General features: G+C 47.7%; 1 protein-coding gene across 3 annotated transcripts in view; it reads right to left on the bottom strand.

The window, feature by feature from the left end:
* Positions 1 to 4,919, bottom strand: part of SCAF4 (SR-related CTD associated factor 4) — a 428,510-nt gene extending 423,591 nt beyond the window's left edge. For all 3 annotated transcript variants that reach the window (XM_029603599.1, XM_029603600.1, XM_029603601.1), the window contains exon 1: positions 4,700 to 4,919. In XM_029603599.1, coding sequence (XP_029459459.1) covers positions 4,700 to 4,729 — 30 coding nt within the window. In that variant the 5' untranslated portion in view covers positions 4,730 to 4,919. The remainder of the gene's footprint in view (positions 1 to 4,699) is intronic.
* Positions 4,920 to 24,026: the final 19,107 nt, after the last annotated feature.

The raw sequence follows: 24,026 nt of genomic DNA, 5'->3' as shown, positions 1-24,026 counted from the left end.
AACAAGACCAAATGAAAGAGCCTTATACTGATGTATCAGTTTAGAACAGATAAACTCTAGTATGTGAGCACCACAGACAAGGATAGCTCTTAATATGGCCAATTTATGCAAATTACTTGTGCCTGTATCAAATCTATCTGTAAACATTTCAGTAATATCTGTTGTGGAAATCCTGAAAACTAGGCTTGGGCATTTGAAGAATTAAATAACCAAATTTTACCTTCCCTGGCTCAGGAAGAACTGGTACATATCCTACAGGTCCAAAAAGCAAAGCTAGTCCCCTGACCTAACTGCCTGTACGAATTACATCATGAAAGTGCTGAACCACACAGATTTATTCAGTTTATTTATGCTCAGGATAGCCCTGAATCCCCTACACATTTGGAATTAAAAGTAGTCCAAAATAGAATATCTTTGTGTCACAGAGATAGTCATGATGGTCTGCATTCTCACACTGATTTAGAGTACCATAATACTGCACACACCACTCTCCTAAGGAATTCTCCAACTCATGAAAACCTACTTCAGCTGGCTTCAGAATTCTAAGTGAGAGCCTTATCGAATAATATCCTAAGGCAGGCTTTTCTAGAACATCTTACCCCTTATCCTCCTTTTCCCTGCAGACTACCTACTAAGAATGGCCTATAGTAGCATCAAGAGTTATGGGGCTTCCCTCCAAGGGAGAACAAGGATAGCATCCAGGGGAGGCAAAGGGACTTGGGCAAGCAGAAGCTCGGAAGCAGACTCACAATGCACAGCAACTGGGTAGTATCTTCATCCAACACTGTGGCCATTCCTCACAGGTGCAAGTTACAGCTGTGGAGTTCTTGAGGCTGCAAGCGGATCGAAGCTTTCAGCCTAGGCATGGATCACGAATCTGGTGAGGATTCAAAAGTCAGTCGTGGATCAGAAGTCAGGAACTGGGCCAGTCAGCCAGCATTTCAACAAGCAAGGCCTCAGAAGCCTGTTTGGATCAGCAAGGGTGTGACAAGCAGGGTCTCCTTATATTTGAATCAGAGAATGCAGCCAAAACTGGTCCGATCGGGAGTTTTCAGAGATGTGGATCACCCCTGACACAGACTAGGTAATTAATATCAAGGTATTTCAACATCAGCTGGTTCTGTGGCTAATCCTGAGGGTCTGCACCCCGAGCTCCAAGGGTTGCCAGTTTGAGACCTACTATTCCTTACTGGTAGGTTGCATACATGGAAAAAACATTTTAAATTGTCTTCCTTTACTGAAATGTTAGAGAGACTGTCTTCCTCTGGAAAAGTTTGTTAGAGGAACTTAGACTGCCTGGGTCCAAATTTGACAGCAGGATGCTCTTACCTCATTCAGTGACCTACTAAACCAGTTTTTCAAGACTAGTACCAAACTGCTGATTCAAAAGGATCCCAAGCAACTTCTTAAAAGAAGGGTCTGCAGACCAGCTTTTCAATCACAAGTGTCTCCTAGTTATGTCACAGGGAAGGGTGACAGAAACAGACAGAATCAGAGGACACATCTACCAAGAACTTTGCTGCTACAGCTGATAAAGATAGAAGATCAACTAAAGCTGGGTTTCCTAATATCCTCCACTACAGACACCATCTGATCATGATGCTACAATCTGCCATGCGTGTGCCCAATTTATTAAAAAAAAAAAGCCACAAAACAATCTTGTAGAACTTTTTCAAGACCATCTCCATTCTCTTCTCTCTGTGGCATCCTTAAGAGCAGCAGCAGTCATGAAATATTCCACTGAGGACAGAATCCACATCAGGGCCACAACCCACAATTACATGTTATTCTTCGGTAGGCTGTTCAACACTCTTAGCACAGTAGGCCCAGCTTTTCTGAATGACCCCCAATAGAACAGTGTACCAACAGTAACTTTTTGCCACTACAATCTGTGCTAAGTAGACATTCTTTGGGACAATCTACCTCTGACTCTACAAACCGAGGAACACCATGACTCAAAGAGCATCTGGAGCTGTTACAGCAATACTCTTTTTCAGAGCCAGAAACAGCATTCTGCTGAGAGCCACTAATGCTGTAGTTCTCCCCCACTTAAGACCAGCAACAGACTGGGTGAGAGAGGACAAAGTGAAACAAGAAATGCTAAGATGCAACTTCTGGCTTGAAGCTGCTGAATAAATAATGCTTGAGAAGCATTATCTAGACAGAAGTTGTGACATGTCATGACTGCTTTGAAAATGTAAAAGTAGAGATACCTTGGTGAGGGCATTCAGGCAGAAACAAAGGGAGAGGAATTCAATCAAAATGAAATATGGGGAGAGGAACAAAATAAGTTCTTAAATCTTGATGTATTTCTCTGAATTAAATGCCCTTATATTTCACATAGTGTGTCCGTCAGTGCTCACGCATGTTTCCCAGCCCGCCGATAGATGGCGCAGGCGGCTCCCTGGCCGCCTTGGAGGCTCAAACACACCGTACAGCGGCCATGTCACAACACCAGCTACAAGAAGTACTCCTGGGGGAATTCAGCGCTATTGCGGAATGCAGATTTTGCGCAGAATTCCTCCTTCCCCAGAAGACTATTCAAAACCAGAAGGACAGCGGCCATCACGGGACAGGCAGAAAATAGCAGAGGAGACCCTGGCATGCTGCGAACAGAGCGTGTCCCGCGGCAAACGCTCCATTCGCGGCAAAGATGAAGGCCCTGCGCACCGTTCGCGGCGAAAAGGGAAGGCCCCCATGTGCCACGAACGGCGCGCCGGGCCTTCATCTTTGCCGCGAATGGTGCAGGTCCCACGGCATGCCGGTGAGAGAGAATGTATGTCGGGGAGGGGAGGGTGAGAGAGAGCATGGGGGGGATGCCGGTGAGAGAAAATGTGTGTGTGAGAGGGGAGTGACAGAGAGCATGGTTGGTAAGAGGGGGATGGGGAGGGTGTGAGAGAGCATGGAAGGTAAGAGAGGGTGGGTGGGGGGAAGCTTGAGTGTGGGTTTCAGAGAGAGGGAGTGAGAATGTGTGTGAGAGAGGGGAGAGGGGGTGTAGGGGAGTGCGAGAGACAGCTTGGTAAATAAACTTTGCCAGCCCTGGCTTTAGCAAATGTGCCTCCACGTCCCTTGCCCTGGGTGAAAACCATTTAGTTTTTCTTTTTCAGCTAATGCTTCCATACAAGAGCATATGTGCCAATAAAAAGGCTCACCGCCCGGGCGTAGAATGGGTACAGTTGCTAGTTATTTATACGGGCATACATAGCATACTATGGAACAAATGGAGTTGAGAAAATAGAGAGCATTGAATAAACTGATTAAAAATAAGTGTACTTCAAAATAAATTATTTTACAATCCAGATAATAAAGTTCTGGAATAACTGTTCATCTGAGAGAATAGCATTATATCAATCGTACATATCTAAAGCAGCAATATTTACTTCTCTTAAAATTATCAACTTGCCAATATCTTTCCTCCATTGCATCTCCTAGATCTTACTGCTAGGTGTTTTTTTTATTCTAAAATTTTTTATTTTTTTTTTATGTGGTCCTTGTAAAAACATACAACATACAAAAATTATATTAACATTCCTTTATATTTGAAAAAAAAAATCAAATTTTTAACATCTTCTCTTCAGTTGTTTGTACCATACCCCTACTTCATCTTATTGGTGTGATCCCTGCAAGTGATTCTGATGGTGGTCAGTATAGCAGCACCTTTCAAATCACAATAATGGTAATAAGTGAAGTGAGAAGAGCTTTCAAGGAACTTTGATTATATCAATAGATATAAATCTGAATGAAAAAGTAGTGGCCTTAAACTTTAACCACCAAATGAATAATCCGAAATTTGTTTACGAGCACTTCTAATCCTAAACTATTTATGCAACTATGGCAGCCATCAAAATGATTTAACTATCGCTAGGTAGTCACCAGACCACTAAAGCTCCAAGGGATTTCTTCCACTCTGACTGCAATCCAACCTACATAATTAAAGCAAAAAAAAAAAGGAACCTCAATTCCAACATAGGTGGAAGGGTGACACAAAAGTTAAGCAAGCTGCCATAGAATAACACCTAATGAGCTTCAAACACTGCCAGGCCTCCTTTCATACTTGTTTCACTTCGAAACACCTTCAAAATAGAACTCTTAAACGCCATACAGCACTGAAGTTTCTAATTTTAATATACACAATAATAAAAAAATAACTCAGAACTTCAGGCAACACGGCTTTCTTAATAAAAAAAAAAAAAAAGTAAAATCATTTACGACAGTAAATACAATTAAGGTATTTCAAGTTTCTACTAGAAACAGCATCTCCCCCCGTCGCCCTCCTAAAAAATATCAACCACCTGAAAAAGAAAGGAGAAAGAGCTGCAGGGCAATTTTTCAGTACAGCCCCAAAGAAGAAAGTAATACCCTCACCTAAAAGGCAAAACCCCAAGGCCCTCCAAACACTCTCCCCCCTCACCAAAGGTCTCCGTCTACATCTCCCTCAGGCCTCTTTCCTACTCCCATCTTCCCACACCTTAGAGCTTTCTCCCTAACTTTGCCCTTTCCTGCTCTCCGATCCCCGCCCTCTCCTGCTCTCTTATCCCCGCACTTCAGGCCTCCTCTTCCCGCTCCGCAGGCCTTTCTCCCTCCCGGCACCTCAGGCCTCTCTCCCCGCACATCTCGGGCCTCTCGCGCTTTTTCTTTCGGCCCTACGCGCCTCCTCCCTCCCCGAGCTCTCTCGCCCTCCTCCTCCAGCGTTTCTCACCTCCTGGTTGAAAGCGTTGACCGCATCCATTTTGAGACAAAATGCGCGCGGAGGGATCCAGCGCTGCACGACACTCAGACCCAATCGCTCCGCTCCACCATGTCCGAGTCTCGGTGGCGGCCGCGACTCGCTGACCCTACCCGGCGCACGCTCTCCCCGCACGACAAGATGGCTGCCCCCACGCGCCCAAGGCTTTCTGGGATTGAACGGCCCCCCCCACACACTTTTCGTCGACGTTCTTAGAAAGGCCCGACGTTCTCGCATCACGTGTGTGAAGCGGCGCTTGCCACTAGCAGCGAGCAGAAAAAGGGACAGTTAAGCACTACGCAAGGAGGGTGGGTGGATAGTCAAGGACATAGCAAGCTTCTGAGGCTTCTCAGTTTTTTTTTTAAATGACATTTTTCTCTTCCCTTACTACTATAAACCGGGGCGAGTTCGGCTTCGTGCCCCAAACAAAGATGGCCTCGGCATCACGTGCTCAGAAGTGTCAGTTAGGCCCTGTTGTGACATGTAAGCAAACAACTTGTTCAAAGACAACCAGCTCTATAGTTGGGCAAAGTCACATATATCATACTTGTATTGGATTCACAAACGTTTTAGGATGCAGGCTTTATAGATCATTATGGTCTGGACCTTGTAGACCCAACATCTCTTATTTTAAAGTCTAATAAAGGTATCATATTCACCCACATGCTTGATTCTATTTTAATAGTTTATTTTTGGTTGGCTAACCAATATTCCCTTTCTACTTCAATAATACAAATAATTCTTTTTCATCTTGTCAGCCCAGTCATGATGTGTGGGTTATCATCTCCTACCAACAGATGGAGACGAAGAACCAACTTTGTTTATCATCCTTAGCAGAAGAGCTGGTGTAGCAGACTGCTGTCCAGTGTATCTCCATTTCTAGCATATGGTACATAGTGCGGCAGGATTGTAACATATTAAATTATGGCAGATAAAGACTAAAATCGTCCTTCCATAATAACATAGTAATGACAGAAGAAAACAACCAAAATGGTCCATCTAGTCTGCCCTGCAAGCTTCCGAAGGTAGTAACTGCCGCTCCATGCAGGTTACCCCCATGTTTCTCTTAAGGGTAGTAACTGCCGCTCCGTGCAGGTTTAACTTTTTTATTTATTCCCATCCTCTAGCCTTTTAGGGATCCACAGTATTTCTCCCATGCCCCTTTGAAATCCTTCACAGTTTTAGTCTTCACCACTTCCTCTGGAAGGGCATTCCAGGTATCCACCACCCTCTCAGTGAAGAAATATTTCCTGATATTGGTTCTAAGTCTTCCTCCCTGGAGTTTCAAATCGAGACCCCTAGTTCTACTAAATTGTTTCCAATGGAAAAGGTTTGTTGAGGACCATGGATCATTAAAACCTTTCAAGTATCTGAAGGTCCGAATCATATCACCCCTGCTCCTCCTGTCCTCCAGGGTATACTTATTCAGGTCCCTCAACCTCTCCTCATAAGTCATTCGATGGAGACCATCCACCATTTTGGTTGTCCTTCTCTGAACCGCCTCCATCCTGTCTCTGTCTCCTTTGAGATACGGTCTCCAGAACTGAACACAATATTCCAGGTGAGGCCTCACCAAGGACCTGTACATGTTACGCTAGCCGCCCGCAGCAGCTCCGCGGTGCGGCCCTCTTACCTCTCTGCACAAGCTTCAGGCTCCAGCTCCTCATCGCTGGCGGCAGTGGGCCTCCAGTCTCGACCTCGGACTCCCGCCAGCACTTCCGGGCCTGCTCCGCTTCCCGGGACCTCCAGCCAGGATGCTTAGACTCCTCGAGCCTCTCCACGAGCCTCGCAGAGAGTCGCCGCTGGCAGTGCCGCACCCCTCCCTAGGGGCACGCATCAGTGAATGATTTAAAGGGCCCGCGGCAGGAACCTAGCCGCGGACCCGGATGCTGACGTCAGATCCTTCAGCACTTAAATACTCAGGCCGCGCTCCTTAGTGTCACCTTTGCAATAGGTCTCCTTGGTCTCCTGTTCCTGGTTTCAAAGTGCTCGTTGCTGCAAGTACTTGTTTGTTTGTGTTCCTGATTCTCCAAGTTCCCTGTTCCTGGTTCCTGTTCCACTGTTCGTCTTGTCTTGTGTTTGATTGACTTCCTGGATTTGACCACTGCTTTGCCTGACTTCGCCTACCTGCCTTCTCCAAACCTGACCTCTGCTACGCCTGACCACACCTGCCTTCTCCAAGCCCGACCTCTGCTATGCCTGACCACGCCTGCCTTCTCCAAGCCCGACCTCTGCTTCGCCTAACTACGCCTGCCTTCTCCAAGCCTGACCTCTGCTACGCCTGGCCGTGCCTGCCTTCTCCAAGCCTGACCTCTGCTACGCCTGACTACTCCTGTCTTCTCCAAGCCTTGACCATTTCTACATCTGACCACGCCTGCCTTCTCCGTGCCCTGACCATTGCTATGTCTGACTACGCTTGTCTTCTCTATGCCTTGAACTTTGCTACATACGATTTTGCCTCAGACTGTCTTGAGTCCAGAGTTCCACGTTGCTTGCTACACCTTCCAAGTGCTGCCCGCTTCCACTCAAGTTTGACAGTGGCGCCTCTGTCCCTATCCTCTGGACACAGACTATTATGGCTTCGACTTTCCTGTGCTCAGGCACCTTCAGTATCTTTCTTTTCCCTGGTACATGGGTTTCCGTTTCGCATCCTGTCCGGGATAGGATCACGCCACCTGCTGGCTGCTGTCTCTGGGCTGAACCTGTTGCGCCTGTCAGTTGCAGACGGCTGCAACCTCTCATGCTCACCTCTTTTTTCTTTGCACCTTCAAATTTAGGACAAGTGGCGGCCTCCGCCAGTCACCGCCGACCTCCCTGGCATTCCCAGGACGACATGGGCACTGCCATCTTGCTTGTGGAGTCACATAGGCGTGCCTGCGCACTCATAGGCCAGCTATGTACACATCATGGCGGGAACTTCGGGGGGGCGTCCCCTCCGGATGACGTAGTCTCACTACCTGTACTTAAGCAGTACGGCCCTATGCACTAACGAGTTAGCAAGGAGTTTCCTCGTTGCTGAATCCACTCTCTTGGACTACCGGTTCCAGTTCCTGGCTTGCTGTGCGAACGCCCTGAGTACCCGCTCCTCGGGGGCTCTTCCGCGTTCCTAGGCTATCTGCTCCTTGGAGGGCCTTCCTGCCTTTGAACTCCTGTTTGTTCTACTTCTCAGGTCTTCCCTTGGAACCACGTCTCATGAGTACTTCCTGAGTACTTCAACTCTACCAAGCCTTGCTGGGATTCCCTGCAGTGTACCCCATGCCTCAGGCCACTACCATGCCCTCTTCAGAAGGATTTGCTTCACCATACCCTGCGCTGCAGATTGCTGCCTTAATTTCCTCAGGAGCCTTCTGAGCTTCCGTACCTCTGACTACCTCAGCATCACCATCATTGTATAGTCATCCTTGGCATACCCCGTGCTGCGGGCCACTACTGGATCTGCACACCTGAGGTAATTGCTTCACCACTGAGAAGGCTGCCTGGCGTACATTGCTCCGCAGGCCACTACCGGATATTCACATCTGAGTTATCACCCTGGCCATTCCTCTCGCTCAAGAACTGTATTTCAACTGCAGTCCCCGCTCCACGGGTTCTGCTCTTTCTCCTCTATAATAAAGTCTCTCTTGCAGCTGTGTCCTAAGCTTCTGAGACCGCGCCAACCAACGGTGAGGCCCACAGGGCTCCTCCCTGTGGGCAGAGTCATCTCTCACCTCGGTCCATGGTTCACATCCATACTAAAACATAACAGAACCAGCTACTACTGATACCCAACCTTGAGGCCCGCCTAAGTCCTGCCGGCCCCGGCACCCGAAGGCTCAACCCTAGGGGAATGTAGGCTGGTATAGGTGAAACTCCAGTGGCCTCCAGCTTCAGCCCACTCCGCCTGCTGACGGTGGGGACCCATAGGCCCTCGCCTATGGGTTGCGTCAACCTCACCTCAGCCCAAGGATCCACCTCCTATGCAACAGTACAAGGGGATTATCCCTTCCCTTTTCTTACTAGATATTCCTTTCTCTATGCAGTCCAGCATTCTTCTGGCTTTGGCTATCGCCATGTCACACTGCTTTGTTAACTTCAGGTCATTAGACACCATCATCCCAAGGTCTCTCTCCTGCTCCGTGCACATCAGCCCTTCACCCCCCAACACATATGGTTCTTTAGGATTACCAAGCCCCAGATGCATGACTCTGCATTTCTTGGCATTGAATCCCAGCTGCCATATGTTCAACCACTCTTCCAGCTTCCTTAAATCCCATCTCATTCTCTGTACTCCTTCCGGCTGTGCCTTCCACTCTCTCTCTCCGGTTTCACTCTGCCTGGCTGTTTAGCCTCACATCACTATGGGCTGGTAGCCCCCTCCCTCCTTTACCTGTTTTATTGGGGGTTTCCAATCTGCCTAGCAAGATTTTAGGGTAGTAACTGCCACTCCATGCAGGTTACCCCCAGACCTTTTGTTAAGGTTAGTAACTGCTGCTCTGTGCAGGGTACCCCCATGCCTTCTGTTAAGGGTAAGAACATAAGAACATGCCATACTGGGTCAGACCAAGGGTCCATCAAGCCCAGCATCCTGTTTCCAACAGTGGCCAATATAGGCCATAAGAACCTGGCAAGTACCCAAACACTATGTCTATTCCATGATACCGTTGCTAGTAATAGCAGTGGCTATTTTCTAAGTCAACTTAATTAATAGCAGGTAATGGACTTCTACTCCAAGAACTTATCCAATCCTTTTTTAAACACAGCTATAGTAACTGTACTAACCACATCCTCTGGCAACAAATTCCAGAGTTTAATTGTGCATTGAGTGAAGAAGAACTTTCTCCGATTAGTTTTAAATGAGCCACATGCTAACTTCATGGACTGCCCCCTAGTCTTTCTATTATCTGAAAGCCTAAATAACCGATTCACATCTACCCGTTCTAGACCTGTCATGATTTTAAACACCTCTATCATATCCCCCCTCAGCCGTTTCTTCTCCAAGCTGAAAAGTCCTAACCTCTTTAGTCTTTCCTCATAGGGGAGCTGTTCCATTCCCCTCACCATTTTGATCGCCCTTTTCTGTACCTTCTCCATCGCAATTATATCTTTTTTGAGATGCGGCGACCAGAATTGTACACAGTATTCAAGGTGGGGTCTCACCATGGATTGATACAGAGGCATTATGACATTTTCCGTTTTATTCACCATTCCTTTCCTAATAATTCCCAACATTCTGTTTGCTTTTTTGACTGCCGCAGCATACTGAACCAACGATTTCAATGTGTTATCCACTATGATGCCTAGATCTCTTTCAAGGGTGGTAGCACCTAATATGGAACCTAACATTGTGTAACTATAGCATGGGTTATTTTTCCCTATATACATCACCTTGCACTTATCCACATTAAATTTCATCTGCCATTTCGATGCCCAATTTTCCAGTCTCACAAGGTCTTCCTGCAATTTATCACAATCTGCTTATGATTGAACTACTCTGAACAATTTTGTATCATCTGCAAATTTGATTACCTCACTTGTCGTATTTCTTTCCAGATCATTTATAAATATATTGAAAAGTAAGGGTCCCAATACAGATCCCTGAGGCATTCCACTGCCCACTCTGTGCAGGGTACCCTCAAGCTTTCTGTTAAGGATAGTAACTGCTACTCTGTATGCTCCCACAGGAGAGGGTTAGGCCTGTTCACTGTTGAGCTTAGGATGGCCAACTGCCTGGTTTTGGACTAAACGGTCCAGTTTTCAAGGTAACTGGACATTGTAATGTCCGGTCTAAGCTTCTTGCATGGCCCTAGGACAGCATCTGAATTGTGCTGGCTGCACACAGCCAATCAAAGCCTAGTATACATAACTCTGGCATCAGTCATCCAATCAGCTGCCTGTTCTTTGTCTCAGGCAGCTGACGCAGCCACAGAAGGAGGTGTGGGAGGGAGAAGCATGCAGAATCTGTGCATGCACACTGGAGATGAATTCACTGCTACCTTTCACTGCCTCTACTTCCTGCAGCTTAATCAGTCATGCTGCCTCACTACTGACACTGTCCCTTCCCCTTCCCGGCTGGGACCTACACCATCTGATACCACAGCTCAGCCCATTAGAACTGCAGTGTCTTCTTCCCAGCTCACTGTGAAGTTGCTCTGCTGTTGGTTGTCTCTCTGCTTCTCACTGTAGGCTGTGCCTTCCACTCTCTCCCTATGGTCTCACTCTGCCTGGCTGCTTTAGCCTCACATTACAGTGGGCTGGCATCCCCCTCACCCCTTTACCTGTTTTATTGGGGGGGGGGGGGGGGGTTGTTCTACTTTCTCTGCTGGCACTCCTCCTCCATCCGATGACTGGCTGTTATTCTTTCTCCTGACTGCTACTGTGGCAGACAATCCAGCTAGGTAAACAGTAAATTTTTGTAAAGAAAGGAAAACCCAAAACAGAAACCATCTTAACTTGCCCTTTAGCAAGTTGGAATTACCTAGTGTTAAACAAAAAATGTAGTGTTCTGTAGTGAACCCCCCCCCCCCCCCCCCCCCCCCGCCACCTCCCTGACCAGCATCCCCAGTACTGAACCCAGTCTCTCACTTCCCTATGTAGTATTGCCCTCCTTTCCTGAGACTGTTGCTGGACTGCCCTGTGCCCCAGTCAGTCCCAGGGAGCATGGCTGGTCATGTGGGGTGCCTTCCTGGGTGACGAGTGGCCTGCTGAGTCAGCAGCTACATAGGGACTAAGGAGGACTCATACCATACCATTACAGTGATGGCATGCAGCACTGGCACCCAGCCCCCTGATCAGTGCATCAATGCCTCCCTCTCAGATCTTATACATTGCACCCTGTGTGGTTGCCCAGTGCCAACTCTTTCTGACAGCCTGGCTCACTCTCTTTTCCCTCTTCCCTGCCTAGCATCCCTCTGATCCTCTGAGAGCATGTGTGAGAGTGTGTGGAAGGAAGTATGTGCAAGAGAGAGTGTGTAATGAAGGAAGCATGCGTGATTATGAATGACAAGGAGTGGTGATAGAGTGAATGGGTGTTTAAATAAGAGTGAGGGACCCCCCCCCCCCCCCACACACACACACACACACACACACACACACACACAAACCTCCTCTAATAATCTACAACAATCTCAGAATGACTGCAAATCAAAAGTTCCTAGGTATGGAGAGCAGGGAATTTATTTAAAATCTTATTAGTTTTAATTATTGTGTGTTAGTTGATGTGTCAGCTGTTTTGAACTACTTTAAATACTTTATGGGTGTTTAGGGAAATTTAAAAACATTTTATATACATTTTTTATTATTGGATGTTCTATTCATCAGCTGTTTTGAAATATTTTTCTGTTTATTTGTATGGTTTTACTGTTATGATTGATGTTTTCTATTTCTTGCTTTTATTGTATTATGAGGAATGGTGATGTTTCTGGTTTTCAATTGCATTGCGAACAATCCAGCTTGTTGCAGTTTCCAGTTTAGATTTTGTCTGCATGTTTGTATTTATACTTTATGGTGTTATGACTATCGGTCGCAGACGGCTGCGACCACGTCTACTCACGTCCTGTACTGTCCTGCTTCCTTCTCCAGGCCTGCACGCAGCAGGAGCCAGCCTCTACCGCAGTGTATCTCATGGTCCCTCGTGGCCATCGCCATGTACGCCGACTCTGGGTCTTCCTAGGAGCGCGTGCGCACCACCGCGCCCTCTTTTGAAGTTGCTACGGCGGGAACTTCAGGGGTGTCCCTGATTGATGACATCATTGGATCTGGGTTCTTAAGCACCACCTTCGCCCCCTACTAGCCAACTTGGCAATGAGTTCCATCGCTACTCTACTAGCTCCTGACTCCTCGGACCTGTTGTGGCTGTCTCGGACCCTTCTTGGACTCTGGATCCTAGCTCAGGTACCCGCTCCTCGGGGGCCTGTGTGCACTCTCTCCAGAGACGTGGTCTCCTGGCTTTCCCCACTCCTTTGGCTAGCTCTGTGCCTTCCAGGAACTCTACCTGCCGGCTCCCTGCTCCTCGGGGTTGCTGCTGAGATACCCTCGCCACTTGGGAGACCTATCTCTGTGCTTCCCCAGTCCTTGGGGCAGTGCCTACATTCCACTCCAGAGACTGTCCGTGCTTCCCTGCTCCTCGGGGCAGTGCCTACGCTCAATGCCGGTGTTAGCCGGTACTTCCCTGCTTCTCGGGGATATCTACGTCATCACTTGGAGATCAGACTCGGGATTCCCCGCTCTGCGGGGTAGCCTACGTCATCGCATCAGTACCTCCCTTGCTACGCAGCTCCGCCTCCCGGGGTTGCCTCAGCAGTATACCTCTAGCGCTCCTTGTCTCGCGCTTCCCGCTCCTCAGGCCTGCCTAGCGCCACCCTCTTGGAGGTCTCCGCCCAGGTACTGCTCTCCAGCCTTCCAGCTTCCTGTGGGGTCCCTCAGTGCTGTGTCTCTCACCCCGCTCCTCAGGACCTTCCCACAGATTCTCTCCCAGAGCTCCTGCTGTACCAAACCTTGCCTCCCAGCGGTGTGGATCTGTGGAACTCCTCCTTACAGGTGGTAACAACTCCCACCTCGGGCCAAGGGCCCAAGAAACCCTCAAATCATAACATATGGTCTCTTTATTCTGTATTTGGCAAGGATATGTCTATGTCTGAGGTGAGGTATTCTACTAGCTTGTAATTTCTGTGTAGGGATCTATAGCAGCCTGCCCCATGGAGCTGAGCTAAGAAATGGGGAGCAGCTGAGTGGCAGAGGATCTCCTTCAATGCTCTGAGAGACTGGAAGGTAGTTCACAGGCAGGATTTAACATTTATGTACATTTATTAAAATTTATGGAAATTAGCATGTAAACCACCACCCCTTCCCCTCCATTCCTCGAGTGTCCAGTCCTGAATTGTGGAAAAGTTGGCAAACCTAGATTGAGCTAGAGGGAACTAATAGGGTTTTTTATTTGTTCTCCCTAGTCTTTACAGGGCTCCAGCTCCTATTTCTTTGCAACCTCCTGTTCTAGCTTCCTTTCCCACTTCCCTTTCTACTGTTTATACAATATAAATTTTTCTGGGAGGTGTTGTGTTTGTGGCATTGTGGACCCTTGGTCGCAATAGAGATGACTCTGCCCACGGGGAGAAGCCCCGTGGGGAACCACTGTGATAGCAGATAGCAGACACAGAATGACACAGATAGCAGACACAGAATGGATAGAGTCTTTATTGTACTGCTGTAAATAGATGGTGAAGCAGGAAGGTAAGGCACTGATCCACGAAGTGCCTTACGCTCAACAGGCTCAGAAGTATAGTCTCACCCAGATGTTCACAATAGGCAGGAGCCCACAGTACAGGTAACGCCGTGGCTGGTGGGTGGATATGGAGCGCCGGATCGTAGAGGTACTCACAGAGTGAAGGCATTTTCCTGATGGTAGAATGGTAGGACTGAAGGTCCGTGGTGCAGGATATGAAGTAGATAGGCCCTCGAGGAGCAAGTACCCAATGGTCCAATATCCTGGAAATGAATAGAGAGAAAAGACCCCCAAGGAGTGATTGTCTTGGTTAGTGAGGACCTCGAAGGGAAGTTGGAAGTGAGAGACCCACAAGGAGCGGTGTCTAGAGCTTCTGCTGGAGCGAGGCCCTTAGTGTGAAAGTGGCATCTAAGCGTACAGCTTAGAGCAGGCAGAGTAGCAAAGTGAAGTCTTTGCTAACTCAAATTGGTAGCGGAAGCGGAGGCTAGATATACCTGGAGGTACTGACGTCATGTGGTGGGGCCGCCCCCGAGGTTCCCACCATAACGTGTATTTGAGTGTCGGAGATGTGCGCGATCACACCCTAGGAGACCACGGGAGTGAGCATGGCGGATGGGGATGCCAATGCTGGTCAGGTAACGCTGAGGACCTCAGCACTCGACACCGGAGACAGCCATCTTGCCCAAAGAGAGAGAAAGGGGAGAAAAAGAGGTAAGGCAGAGCGATCGCAGCCGTCTGCAACCGATGGACGTAACAGTAACCCCCTTCAAAGGGCCCCCTCCAAGACCTCTTCCAGGTGGTCTGGGCTTGCGTGGGTGTGCCAGGTGGAATTGGCATAGCATCTCCTTGTTGTAATATTGGCCAATGGTTCCCAGGAGCTTTCCTCTGGGCCATAGTTCTCCCAAGATATGGGGTACTCCAATGTCTTGCCTCTTTTACGTACATCAAGGATGTTCTACGGCATATTCAATGTCATCTTCTGTGTCCAGGCTGGTAGGCTCTGGTTCTTTTCTGGAGAACTTGGAGAGTATCACTGGCTTTAGTAGAGATACATGAAATGCATTGTGTATCTTCATTGATGGAGGCAGTTTGAGACTGTATGTTAAATTTCCTAATCGCCGAAGGATGGCGAAAGAACCCACAAAGCAAGGAGCAAATCTTGCAGAAGGAAGCTTGAGTCGGAGGTATTTTGTGCTTAACCAAACCTTGTCTCCAGGCTGGAACTGGGGTGCCTTTTGATGATGAGCATCATAGGTCCTCTTTGCCTTTTGTCCTGCTTTAAGAAGGAGCTCCTTCATCTGTCCAAAACTGTGCAGTAAATTGCACTCCTCTGTCAGATAGGATAGGTTTGGGCATCCCATGAAGACGGAAGATGTGTTTAATGAAGAGTTTGCTAACTCAGTAGCAGAGGGTAATCCTGGCAATGCTACAAAGTGTCAAAAAATAGGGAATATAACTAGTATACAATCAAGATGAATAATTAACTAGCTATGTAAATGAGAGTAGGCTGCAGAATTTTTACATTGGTGTGCCATTTTTACAAAGTGTGCCATTTTAGAGAAACGGTCGACCGTAACCCATATGGTGTTATTGCTGCTGGATGATGGCAGGTCCACTACAAAATCGGTAGTGATATGGGTCCATGGTTCATCCTGTGATGGTAGAGATTGTAATAAACCCCAAGGTCGCCCGGGTGTTGGCTTTTGCTTGGCACAGACAGCGTAGGAACCCACGTACGCTTGCACGTCCTTCTTCATGGTTGGCCACCAATAGTATCTTTGCAACATTGCTAAGGTGCGACTCTGTCCAGGATGGCCTGCCAGACGGGAATCATGTGCCCATTTCAACAGTCTTTTTCTTAAACCTCTGGCCACCACTGTCTTCCCGGCAGGTACTGTGTGGGTGGCTGCGAGAACCACTCTTGTGGGATTGATGATATGACGGGGTTTATCTGGCACATCCTGTGGTGAGAAGGAGCACAATAGGGCATCAGCCCGGGTGTTCTTCTCTCCTGGACGGTATTTCAGAAGGAAATCGAACCTGTTGAAAAACAGAGACTATCTTGCTTGACGGTGGTTGAGTCGTTGAGCATGTCGAAGGTACTCTAGATTCTTGTGATCGGTGTATACTACTATTTGGTGTTGTGTGCCTTCTAGCCAGGGACGCCACTCTTCAAAAGCCAGTTTGATCGCAAGAAACTCCTTGTCTCCTATCCCACAGTTTCTTTCAGCAGGCGAGAATCGCCTAGAAAAGAAAGAGCAAGGATGGAGCACATTGGATTCGCTGTACTGACTTAGAACCGCCCCCACACCAATGTCGGATGTGTCAACCTCCACGATGAAAGGACGGTGTGGGTCAGGGTGGCGGAGACATGGCTTTTTTTGAAAAGCCTCCTTGAGCGTCATGAAGGCTGAGATGGCTTCAGGAGACCAATTTGCAGGGTTGGCTCCCTTCTTGGTCATAGCAGTTAGAGGGACTGTCAATGATGAGTAATTTTTAATAAAGGATCGGTAGTAATTTGTGAATCCCAAGAAGCAACGCAATGCCTTCAGGCATGTGGGTTGAGGCCAGTCCCGGATACTCTCAAGTTTCTTGGGGTCCATTTGAAAACCGTTCTTCGAAACAATATATCCCAGGAAGGATACAGCTTCTTTGTGAAATTCGCAGTTCTCAAGCTTTGCGTAAAGGTGGTACTCACACAGACGTCTTAGGACTTTCTTAACATCCTGCTGATGACTTTGCAGATCCTGAGGAAAGATCAGTATATCATCAAGATATACTACTACGCACTGATACAGTAAGTCCCGTAAGATGTCGTTCATCATATTTTGAAAGACTGCAGTTGTGTTACTTAAACCGAAGGGCATGATGAGGTATTCAAAGTGTCCATCACAGGTGTTAAAAGCAGTCTTCCATTCGTCTCCTTCTTGAATAAGCATCAAGTTGTAAGCTCCTTTTAGGTCCAATTTGGAGAATATTTTGGCCCCTTGGAGTCTATCAAACAGTTCGGATATTAAGGGCAGGGGATACCTGTCCTTGATGGTAATCTCATTCAGACCCCTGTAGTTGATGCAGGGGCATAAGGTGCCATCTTTTTTCCCAACAAAAAAGAAGCCTGCACTAGCAGGGGATTTGGAAGGTCTGATAAATCCCTTTTGTAGATTTTCTTGTATCTAGGTAGACATAGCTTTGGTCTCAGCTACTGAAAGTGTTATGGTTTTGAGGTGTTTGAGTGGATTCTTGGGTACTGTGGAAGATGACCACGCCCACAGGGAGGAGCCCCTTGGGGAGCCACAGTACTGGGCTAGACTCAGAACGCACAAATACAGAGTTTTGTCTTTTATTGTACAGCTGATGTATACCACCAGAGGTGGCAGTAGTGAAGTGATCCAGAGGTAGCAGTCTAGGGACCCTTGGCAGAGGGGACCGTCTCACCAAGATGGTATAGGAAGATTCCAGTGTAGGTTCCCCAGCATGGCAGAGCAGTAGATGAGACAGACTGAGAGTTAGATTACTCACTAGATGGTAGCTGTAAAGTTGACGATTCCACCAGGCAGAAGTAGATGGTGACAGGCACCGAGGCAGGGAGAGCAGGCGCTCGAGGAGCGAGTACCTGATCCCAGTAAGGCACCTGAAAGAAAGCAAAGGGCCCCCGAGGAGCGGGTACCCAGGTTAGAGAATACCCCGAAGGGCAGAGAGAGCTTCCAGCGGCAGCACGGAAGCGGCAGAGTAGCTTAAACTGGACGAGCCCAATCCTTGCTAACTCAATGAGCTAGCAAACAAGCGTAGGCTAAATACCCGGATGGCGTGACGTCACTCGAGGAGGACGCCCCCGAGGTTCCCACCATGACGTGGATAAAGACATGGGTGGTGTGCTTGCGCACACCCTAGGAGGCCCTTAGGAGAAAGATGGCGTGAGGCTTTGCCATAGCCGTTCTGGGGACGCCGGAGAAGGCGTCTTGCAGACGCAGCAGTAGCCATCTTCCCAAGGCTAGCGGGGAGAGCAGAGAAAAAGGTGAGGCACAAGGGTCGAAGCCGTCTGAGACCGACGGACCAACAGAAAGAGGGTAGACTCTTCCTTTGGGAGGTTCAGAATTAGGCTTCAGATTTATGGCACAATTGAACTCTCTGTGTGGCGGAAGAACATCAGCTGCTTGCTTAGAGATAACATCCTGAAAGGAGGCGTATTGTGGAGGTAAGCCAGGTAATGATGGAGTGGTAGGCATGCAGATGAGCGGTGAAACTTCAGCAAGACACAGACCATGACAGTTTGGTCCCCACCGGGACAGTTCCAAGGTAGCCCAATTAAATTATGGCACATGGTCTTGAAGCCACTGCAGGCCCAACACCACCAGATGCATGGCTTTTTCCAACACTAGAAAGGAAATTGATTCTGAATGTAGGGCTCCAGTGCGCAGGCCAATGGCCTGGGTGGTCAATGACACTTCTCTAGGAAGTGGTTCTCCATGGATGGATGACAATAGCAGAGGCTTAGCTATTGGTGTGGTAGGAATCCTCAGATGTTCGACCAAGCACTTCAGAATAAAATTACCTCCTGCACCGGAGTCAATGAGAGCGAGAGTCTGAAATTCGAGACTTCCGCAAAGCAGAGATACAGGTAAAGATAATGGAGGAGTAGGAGAGGTGAGGCCCAGGAGAAGTCCTCCTGCAGATCCTAGGCCCGTCAGTTTCCCGGACAAATGGGACAGGTTTGGATTGCATTACCTGATTGGCCACAGTACATGCACAACCCCATGCACTTGCGATAACATCTCTCCTTAGAGGTCAAGTGGCTTCAGCTTATTTGCATAGGCTCTGCCTCCTCTAGGGGTGCAGACGGTAAGCTGGAAGTAATAGGCACAGGTTTAGGACGGTTAGCCCCCTCTGTAGACTTTCGTGGACTCTTAGCCTCTTGAGTACGATCGCGGATTCGGCGGTCAATTCTCCCTGCTAGTTCCATCAGGGACTCAAGGGAATCAGGCAAATCACGAGCCACTAATTTGTCCTTTATGCAAGAGTTGAGACCCTCCATGAATATGGCATGTAAGCATCCAATATCCCAATGCAGTTTGGATGCTAGAGTCTTAAATTCAATAGCAAAGTCTGTAAGTGGCTTGTTACCTTGCTGAAGGTTGAGCAAGGCGGATCCAGCGATGGTCTGGCAAGCTGGGTCATCAAACACAGACTTAAAAAGTTGTAGAAATCCTGGTAGGTCATTCAGGATAGGATATTCACATTCCCATAGTGGTGAAGCCCAGGCCAGAGCTTGTCCTTCAAGGAACGACAGGATGTAGGTGGTCTTTGAAGCTTCAGTGGGAAAGAGGGTAGGCTGTAATGAAAAATGCATGCTGCATTGATTTATGAACCCTCTGCACATCTTGGCTGCACCTGTGAAGTGGGTAGGTGTAGATAAAGGCACAGTGGTGTTAAGGGTTACCACTGGCGACAGCAACTCCTTTACAGTTACTGAAGAGTTCAGTTGAGCATGTAACTGATTGAAGGCAGTAGCTAGGTTCTCCAAAGACTTTTGTTGTTCTGTAATCCGCTGGGCTAGGCCAGGGATGGCCTGCAGGGCTGCGAGCTGAGCCGAGTCCATGGAGTTAGCAGTCTGTTATGTTTGTAGCATTGTGGACCCTTGGTCGCAATGGAGATGACTCCACCCACAGGGAGGAGCCCCGTGGGCAACCACTGCGATAGGCTGACACAGATAGCAGACACAGAATGGATAGAGTCTTTATTGTACTGTTGTAAATAGAAGGTGAAGCAGGAAGGTAAGGCACTGATCCACGAAGTGCCAATACGCTCAACAGACTCAGAAGTATAGTCTCACCCAGATGTTCACGATAGGCAGGAGCCTGCAGTGTGGGTAACGCCGTGGCTGGTAGGTGGAGTTGGAGCGCCAGATCGTAGAGGTACTCACAGAGTGAAGGTGTCTTCCTGATGGTAAAATGATGGGACTGAAGGTCCGTGGTGCAGGATATAAAGAAGATAGGCCCTCGAGAAGCGAGTACCCAGTGGTACAATATCCTGGAAATGAATAGAGAGAAAAGACTCCCGAGGAAGATGGATCCCAGTATGTTGCTCGCTTAGCGTTGGACTGCGGAAGGAATATTCACTGTGTCCGACACCATGATTCAATCCAGCTTTTACTTATTACCCACAGTGTCAACCAATATGTATTTCTGCGAAATGCAATACAAGTTCTTATGGACGGCGTTCATTTCCACCCTGCTAGCCTTTCGTTCCAAACTGGTTCCCTCCCCACTGTGTGGAAAATGTGGGCAAGCAGAGGGGTCACTTCCCCATCTGTTTTGGGTCTGTAGTCATATTAACCAGTTTTGGCGCAAGATTGTGCAGTACCCGACGACCCTCTTGGAAATCAACGTACCTCCAACGCCTCATCTGTTGCTATTTGACTGTATCCCATTGTCCCTGATACAAGGAATGGGAATGCGCATTTTCGTCCATAAAACGTGTTATGTAGGGAAGAAACTCATTTTACTGCACTGGAAGGAATCGTCTCCGCCCACTTTTTGGACTTGGGGCAATCATCTGCACAAGATGATGCAACTGGACTGCCTGCTTTCCAGGACCTCTCTGGCCCAGCGCCAGAAATTTCTGCAGATCTGGGACCCTTATGTTCAATCTTTGCCGCATAAATTCTGGAGCTTGAGTCTGAATAATTGATGGACTACATCCAGCTGTATCTTAAGCATTAGAGTGCATCTCTATCCTATTGTAATGACTATGGTGACTTCCCTTTCATGCCCTGGGGAGGGGGGAAAGTGAAATAAGACAGGGGAAGGGAGAAATTGGGAGGTTATAAGGGGAAGAATTTGATAGGGAGGGGGAGGATTAGGGGAGGAGGGGGGTTCGAGTGGACTGGGGAACATTATGAGGGAGATAAATGGATTGATTGACTGTTGTTTTGTTGACTTTTATGTCTTATACTGTGTGGATGCATAAGGATACCTGCCTCCGTGCAGCAGTTCTATGTTGTTTGTTACAAAACAATAAAAGTGGTTAATAAAAAAAAAAAAATCTTTAAACCAGGCCGAAAATTCAGCTCTCAATGGTTCCGTTGAGCCCTTGTTTACCTCGGCATTCACAACGCCCGCTTCAATTTTGCGCTCACCAGCCTCGGCGAGATAGACTTCCTTCAAGTGCGCCGCAGCGCTGGTAAAAGAGAATTCGTTCAGGTCCACGTTTTGCACCGAGCTGCCATAATGTAGGGAGCAAAGGCCCCCAAAAATCAGGGCACAGAGAGTATGTGGGCAAATAAAAAAAGCCATGTTTTAATGCCAAGCCATGCGGAGCTGAAGATTCGAGTGGCCGTATTGGGCGGCCAACATCACTTCCTCCAGAGAGTGTGCAAGTTTTTGAATGCTGGGAAAAGGTTCTGTCATCAATTTAGCTTTTGGCAAAGAATTGTAAGATTTCTTATTGCTCCTTTTTTTCCAGCAGTAGAAAATTGGCAATAGCATGGGTTGCGATTTGTTTGGCAGATGAGGGGTGGGGGGGGGGGGGGGGGAACAGATGGGCAACATTTGCTGAATTGGCAGACATTTGATATTGCACCGGAGACACGTGCGACATGCATTGGAGAGGGTTAAAACCAAGCAATGGGTACCTAGATATACTAATGCTATTGAAAGATTCTCAGGTGATAGGAGAATTAAGGGAAAGGCCTTATCGTATATTTATAAATGCTTGGTGGTAAGTGACCAAGTTAATGACAGAATTCCTAATCTTCTAGCTGCCTGGAATGAGGACCTTCAGGTGTCTCTTGATCAGGAGGATTGGGATGTAACATGGCAGATGACATATTTGGTACTTATCTGTGCAAAGAAGGTTGAGTTAATGGTGAAATTGCTTCATCTTGCTTATAAATATCCATTATTTTATATCACAGTTTCTAGAACTGCATCACCTTTGTGTTGGCGTGGTTGTGGGCTCGAGAGATCCTGCTTGCACACATGGTGGACATGCCCTGAAATATCTCAATTTTGGGTGAGTGTTGGGACTAAAATTAAGAAAATTATTAGAAAAGATTTCTCCCTGCCCCTCCCCCCACTCTGTTTGTTGGGATTTGGGGGGGGGGGGGTTGATTCTGGGGATAGTCTGACCAAGAGAAACACAGTTCTTGTGAATCACTGTATACAAGCAGCTAGATTTACGGCAGCAACCTAATGGGAGCAGGTGCTAGTGTTGGCACAATGAAAAAATCAAATGTCTAACAAACTATAACTGAGAAAATGAAATATGCACCTAGGGGAGAAGTGGGCCAATATGATCAGATTTGGAGCGATTATTAGGCGCATGTACCCCAAGTTCACTAATGGTGCAAAGTTTTACTCAGTATAAACCTTTGCTGGGTTAAGGACCGTAGAGGCATATGTTTTCTCATATTCTAACTGGTAAGCCTGAAATGTCTGACCAATAAAAGTCTGATTCAGAGACTGACAGTGTCCTTCCTGAGCCACTCAGATTGCATATATAGGAGGTAATAAGTGGTAAGTTTCTGTGGTGCTGCCCCTCCCCCATACAACACTAAACACTAGAGGGGGGAGGAAGCAGGCGGCAATCCACAGATTACAGAATACTCTTACATTTTCCTACAGCCGGGCTGGATCATCTCTCTCCAGAAAAAGTGTTACCCCTCACCAAGTAAAATGGCGCTGACCTGACCTTGCCCCAGTCATGGTTAGGTCGGCACCATTTAAAAAATGGCGCCAACCAGAGCTAGGGGGCATCCTGGACCCTTCTGAGTGATTCTAAGCTACTTATGGAGGTAATGGGGTGTGGGAGGAGAGTTTGGGGGGGTGGGGGGGGAGACTGGCCCCCCCCCCTCTAGACTCCTAACAGTTATTTATTGGTCTTGGGGGGTCCCTATAAACAATCATTTTTTGCATTTGAGGGTGGGGGGAAAGAGGTGCCAAAGGAACCTGCTGGTGCTGGGTATTTTTAAAGGGAGTTTGGGGAATGCTCAAAGGCACTTTTTTGATAGGGTTGGGGGGGAGGGGCCATGGTCACACAAAAGATGGTTTGTTTTTTTTAATTTGGCTGTTAGGCCCACCTCAAAAGGTGACCTCGGGGTGAGAAGGGGGATCATGTTTGACCCCCCTGCACACTTTTTTGACTTAGAGCAATTTTATTTTCATAGGTTGGCCTTTTAAATCTAATGTGGGAGCATCAGTACCCAGGTTAAGGTCCCAATGCTCCTGCGTTTGATTAATGCTAGCTCAGGAGGAATAGTAAAATTAACACGGTTGACAACTTTCTATGTCAGCTGAGTTGATTTATTTACATCAGATTACCTATGCATAAGTTGTTTTGCATGGATTTGCAAAATTCATGCATGCAAATCATATGCAAAGCAGCTCATTGAAACAGGGGAGGGAATCTGGGCCAGGTTATGCAAAATATTGCAGATATCGCACATTATCACTGTGATAAGGCTATACTGCATGATATATGCTGCTAAATGCGTGTTATAGCCCTACTGCGACTTGATGCATCACCCTATCTGACAAGTGCAAGTGTAGGCGAAACTTGCATTGATGCAAGAACCCCTGCAACTCACCCCTCTTACTGCCAAACTTTTCTAGATGTGGCAATTGAGGTTCCAGCAATAGCAGGGCTGGTCAGGGTTGCTCACCTTGGCTGGATGGCTTCCAATTGAAGGTCTTGAAGCTGAGCCTGCAACTCATGCACTGCCTCCATAAAGTCCTTCAAGCATGCAGAAGGCTGCTCCGTTTAGCCCAACCTCTATTTTGAGCTTGCCTAAGCTGTCAGGGCCTACTCCGCAGGAGTCAGGGAGGAGGAATAGTGTCTAGGCAAGGGCATACCTTGGATAGGCTGGATAGCCCAGAGGCTCTCTCTTCTGCCTGAGACAGCCAATGTTCCCTGAGAATTGAGCCCTTGGGTGCAGGCAGCTGCCCAGTTTTAATCACAACCTATTTTCTTGATGCCTGGTCACTCACATCTTATTTATTTATTTATTTATTTAAAGTTTTTTATATACCGACAATCGTTAAGAAAACATCACATCGGTTTCCATAGAACAACAAACTGGCCAACAGGGCTTCACAGTGTAACTGATAA

Source organism: Rhinatrema bivittatum, chromosome 5, assembly GCF_901001135.1.
Source record: "Rhinatrema bivittatum chromosome 5, aRhiBiv1.1, whole genome shotgun sequence".
NCBI classification, from domain to species: Eukaryota; Metazoa; Chordata; class Amphibia; order Gymnophiona; family Rhinatrematidae; genus Rhinatrema; species Rhinatrema bivittatum.
This window is presented reverse-complemented; position numbering and strand designations above follow the sequence as displayed.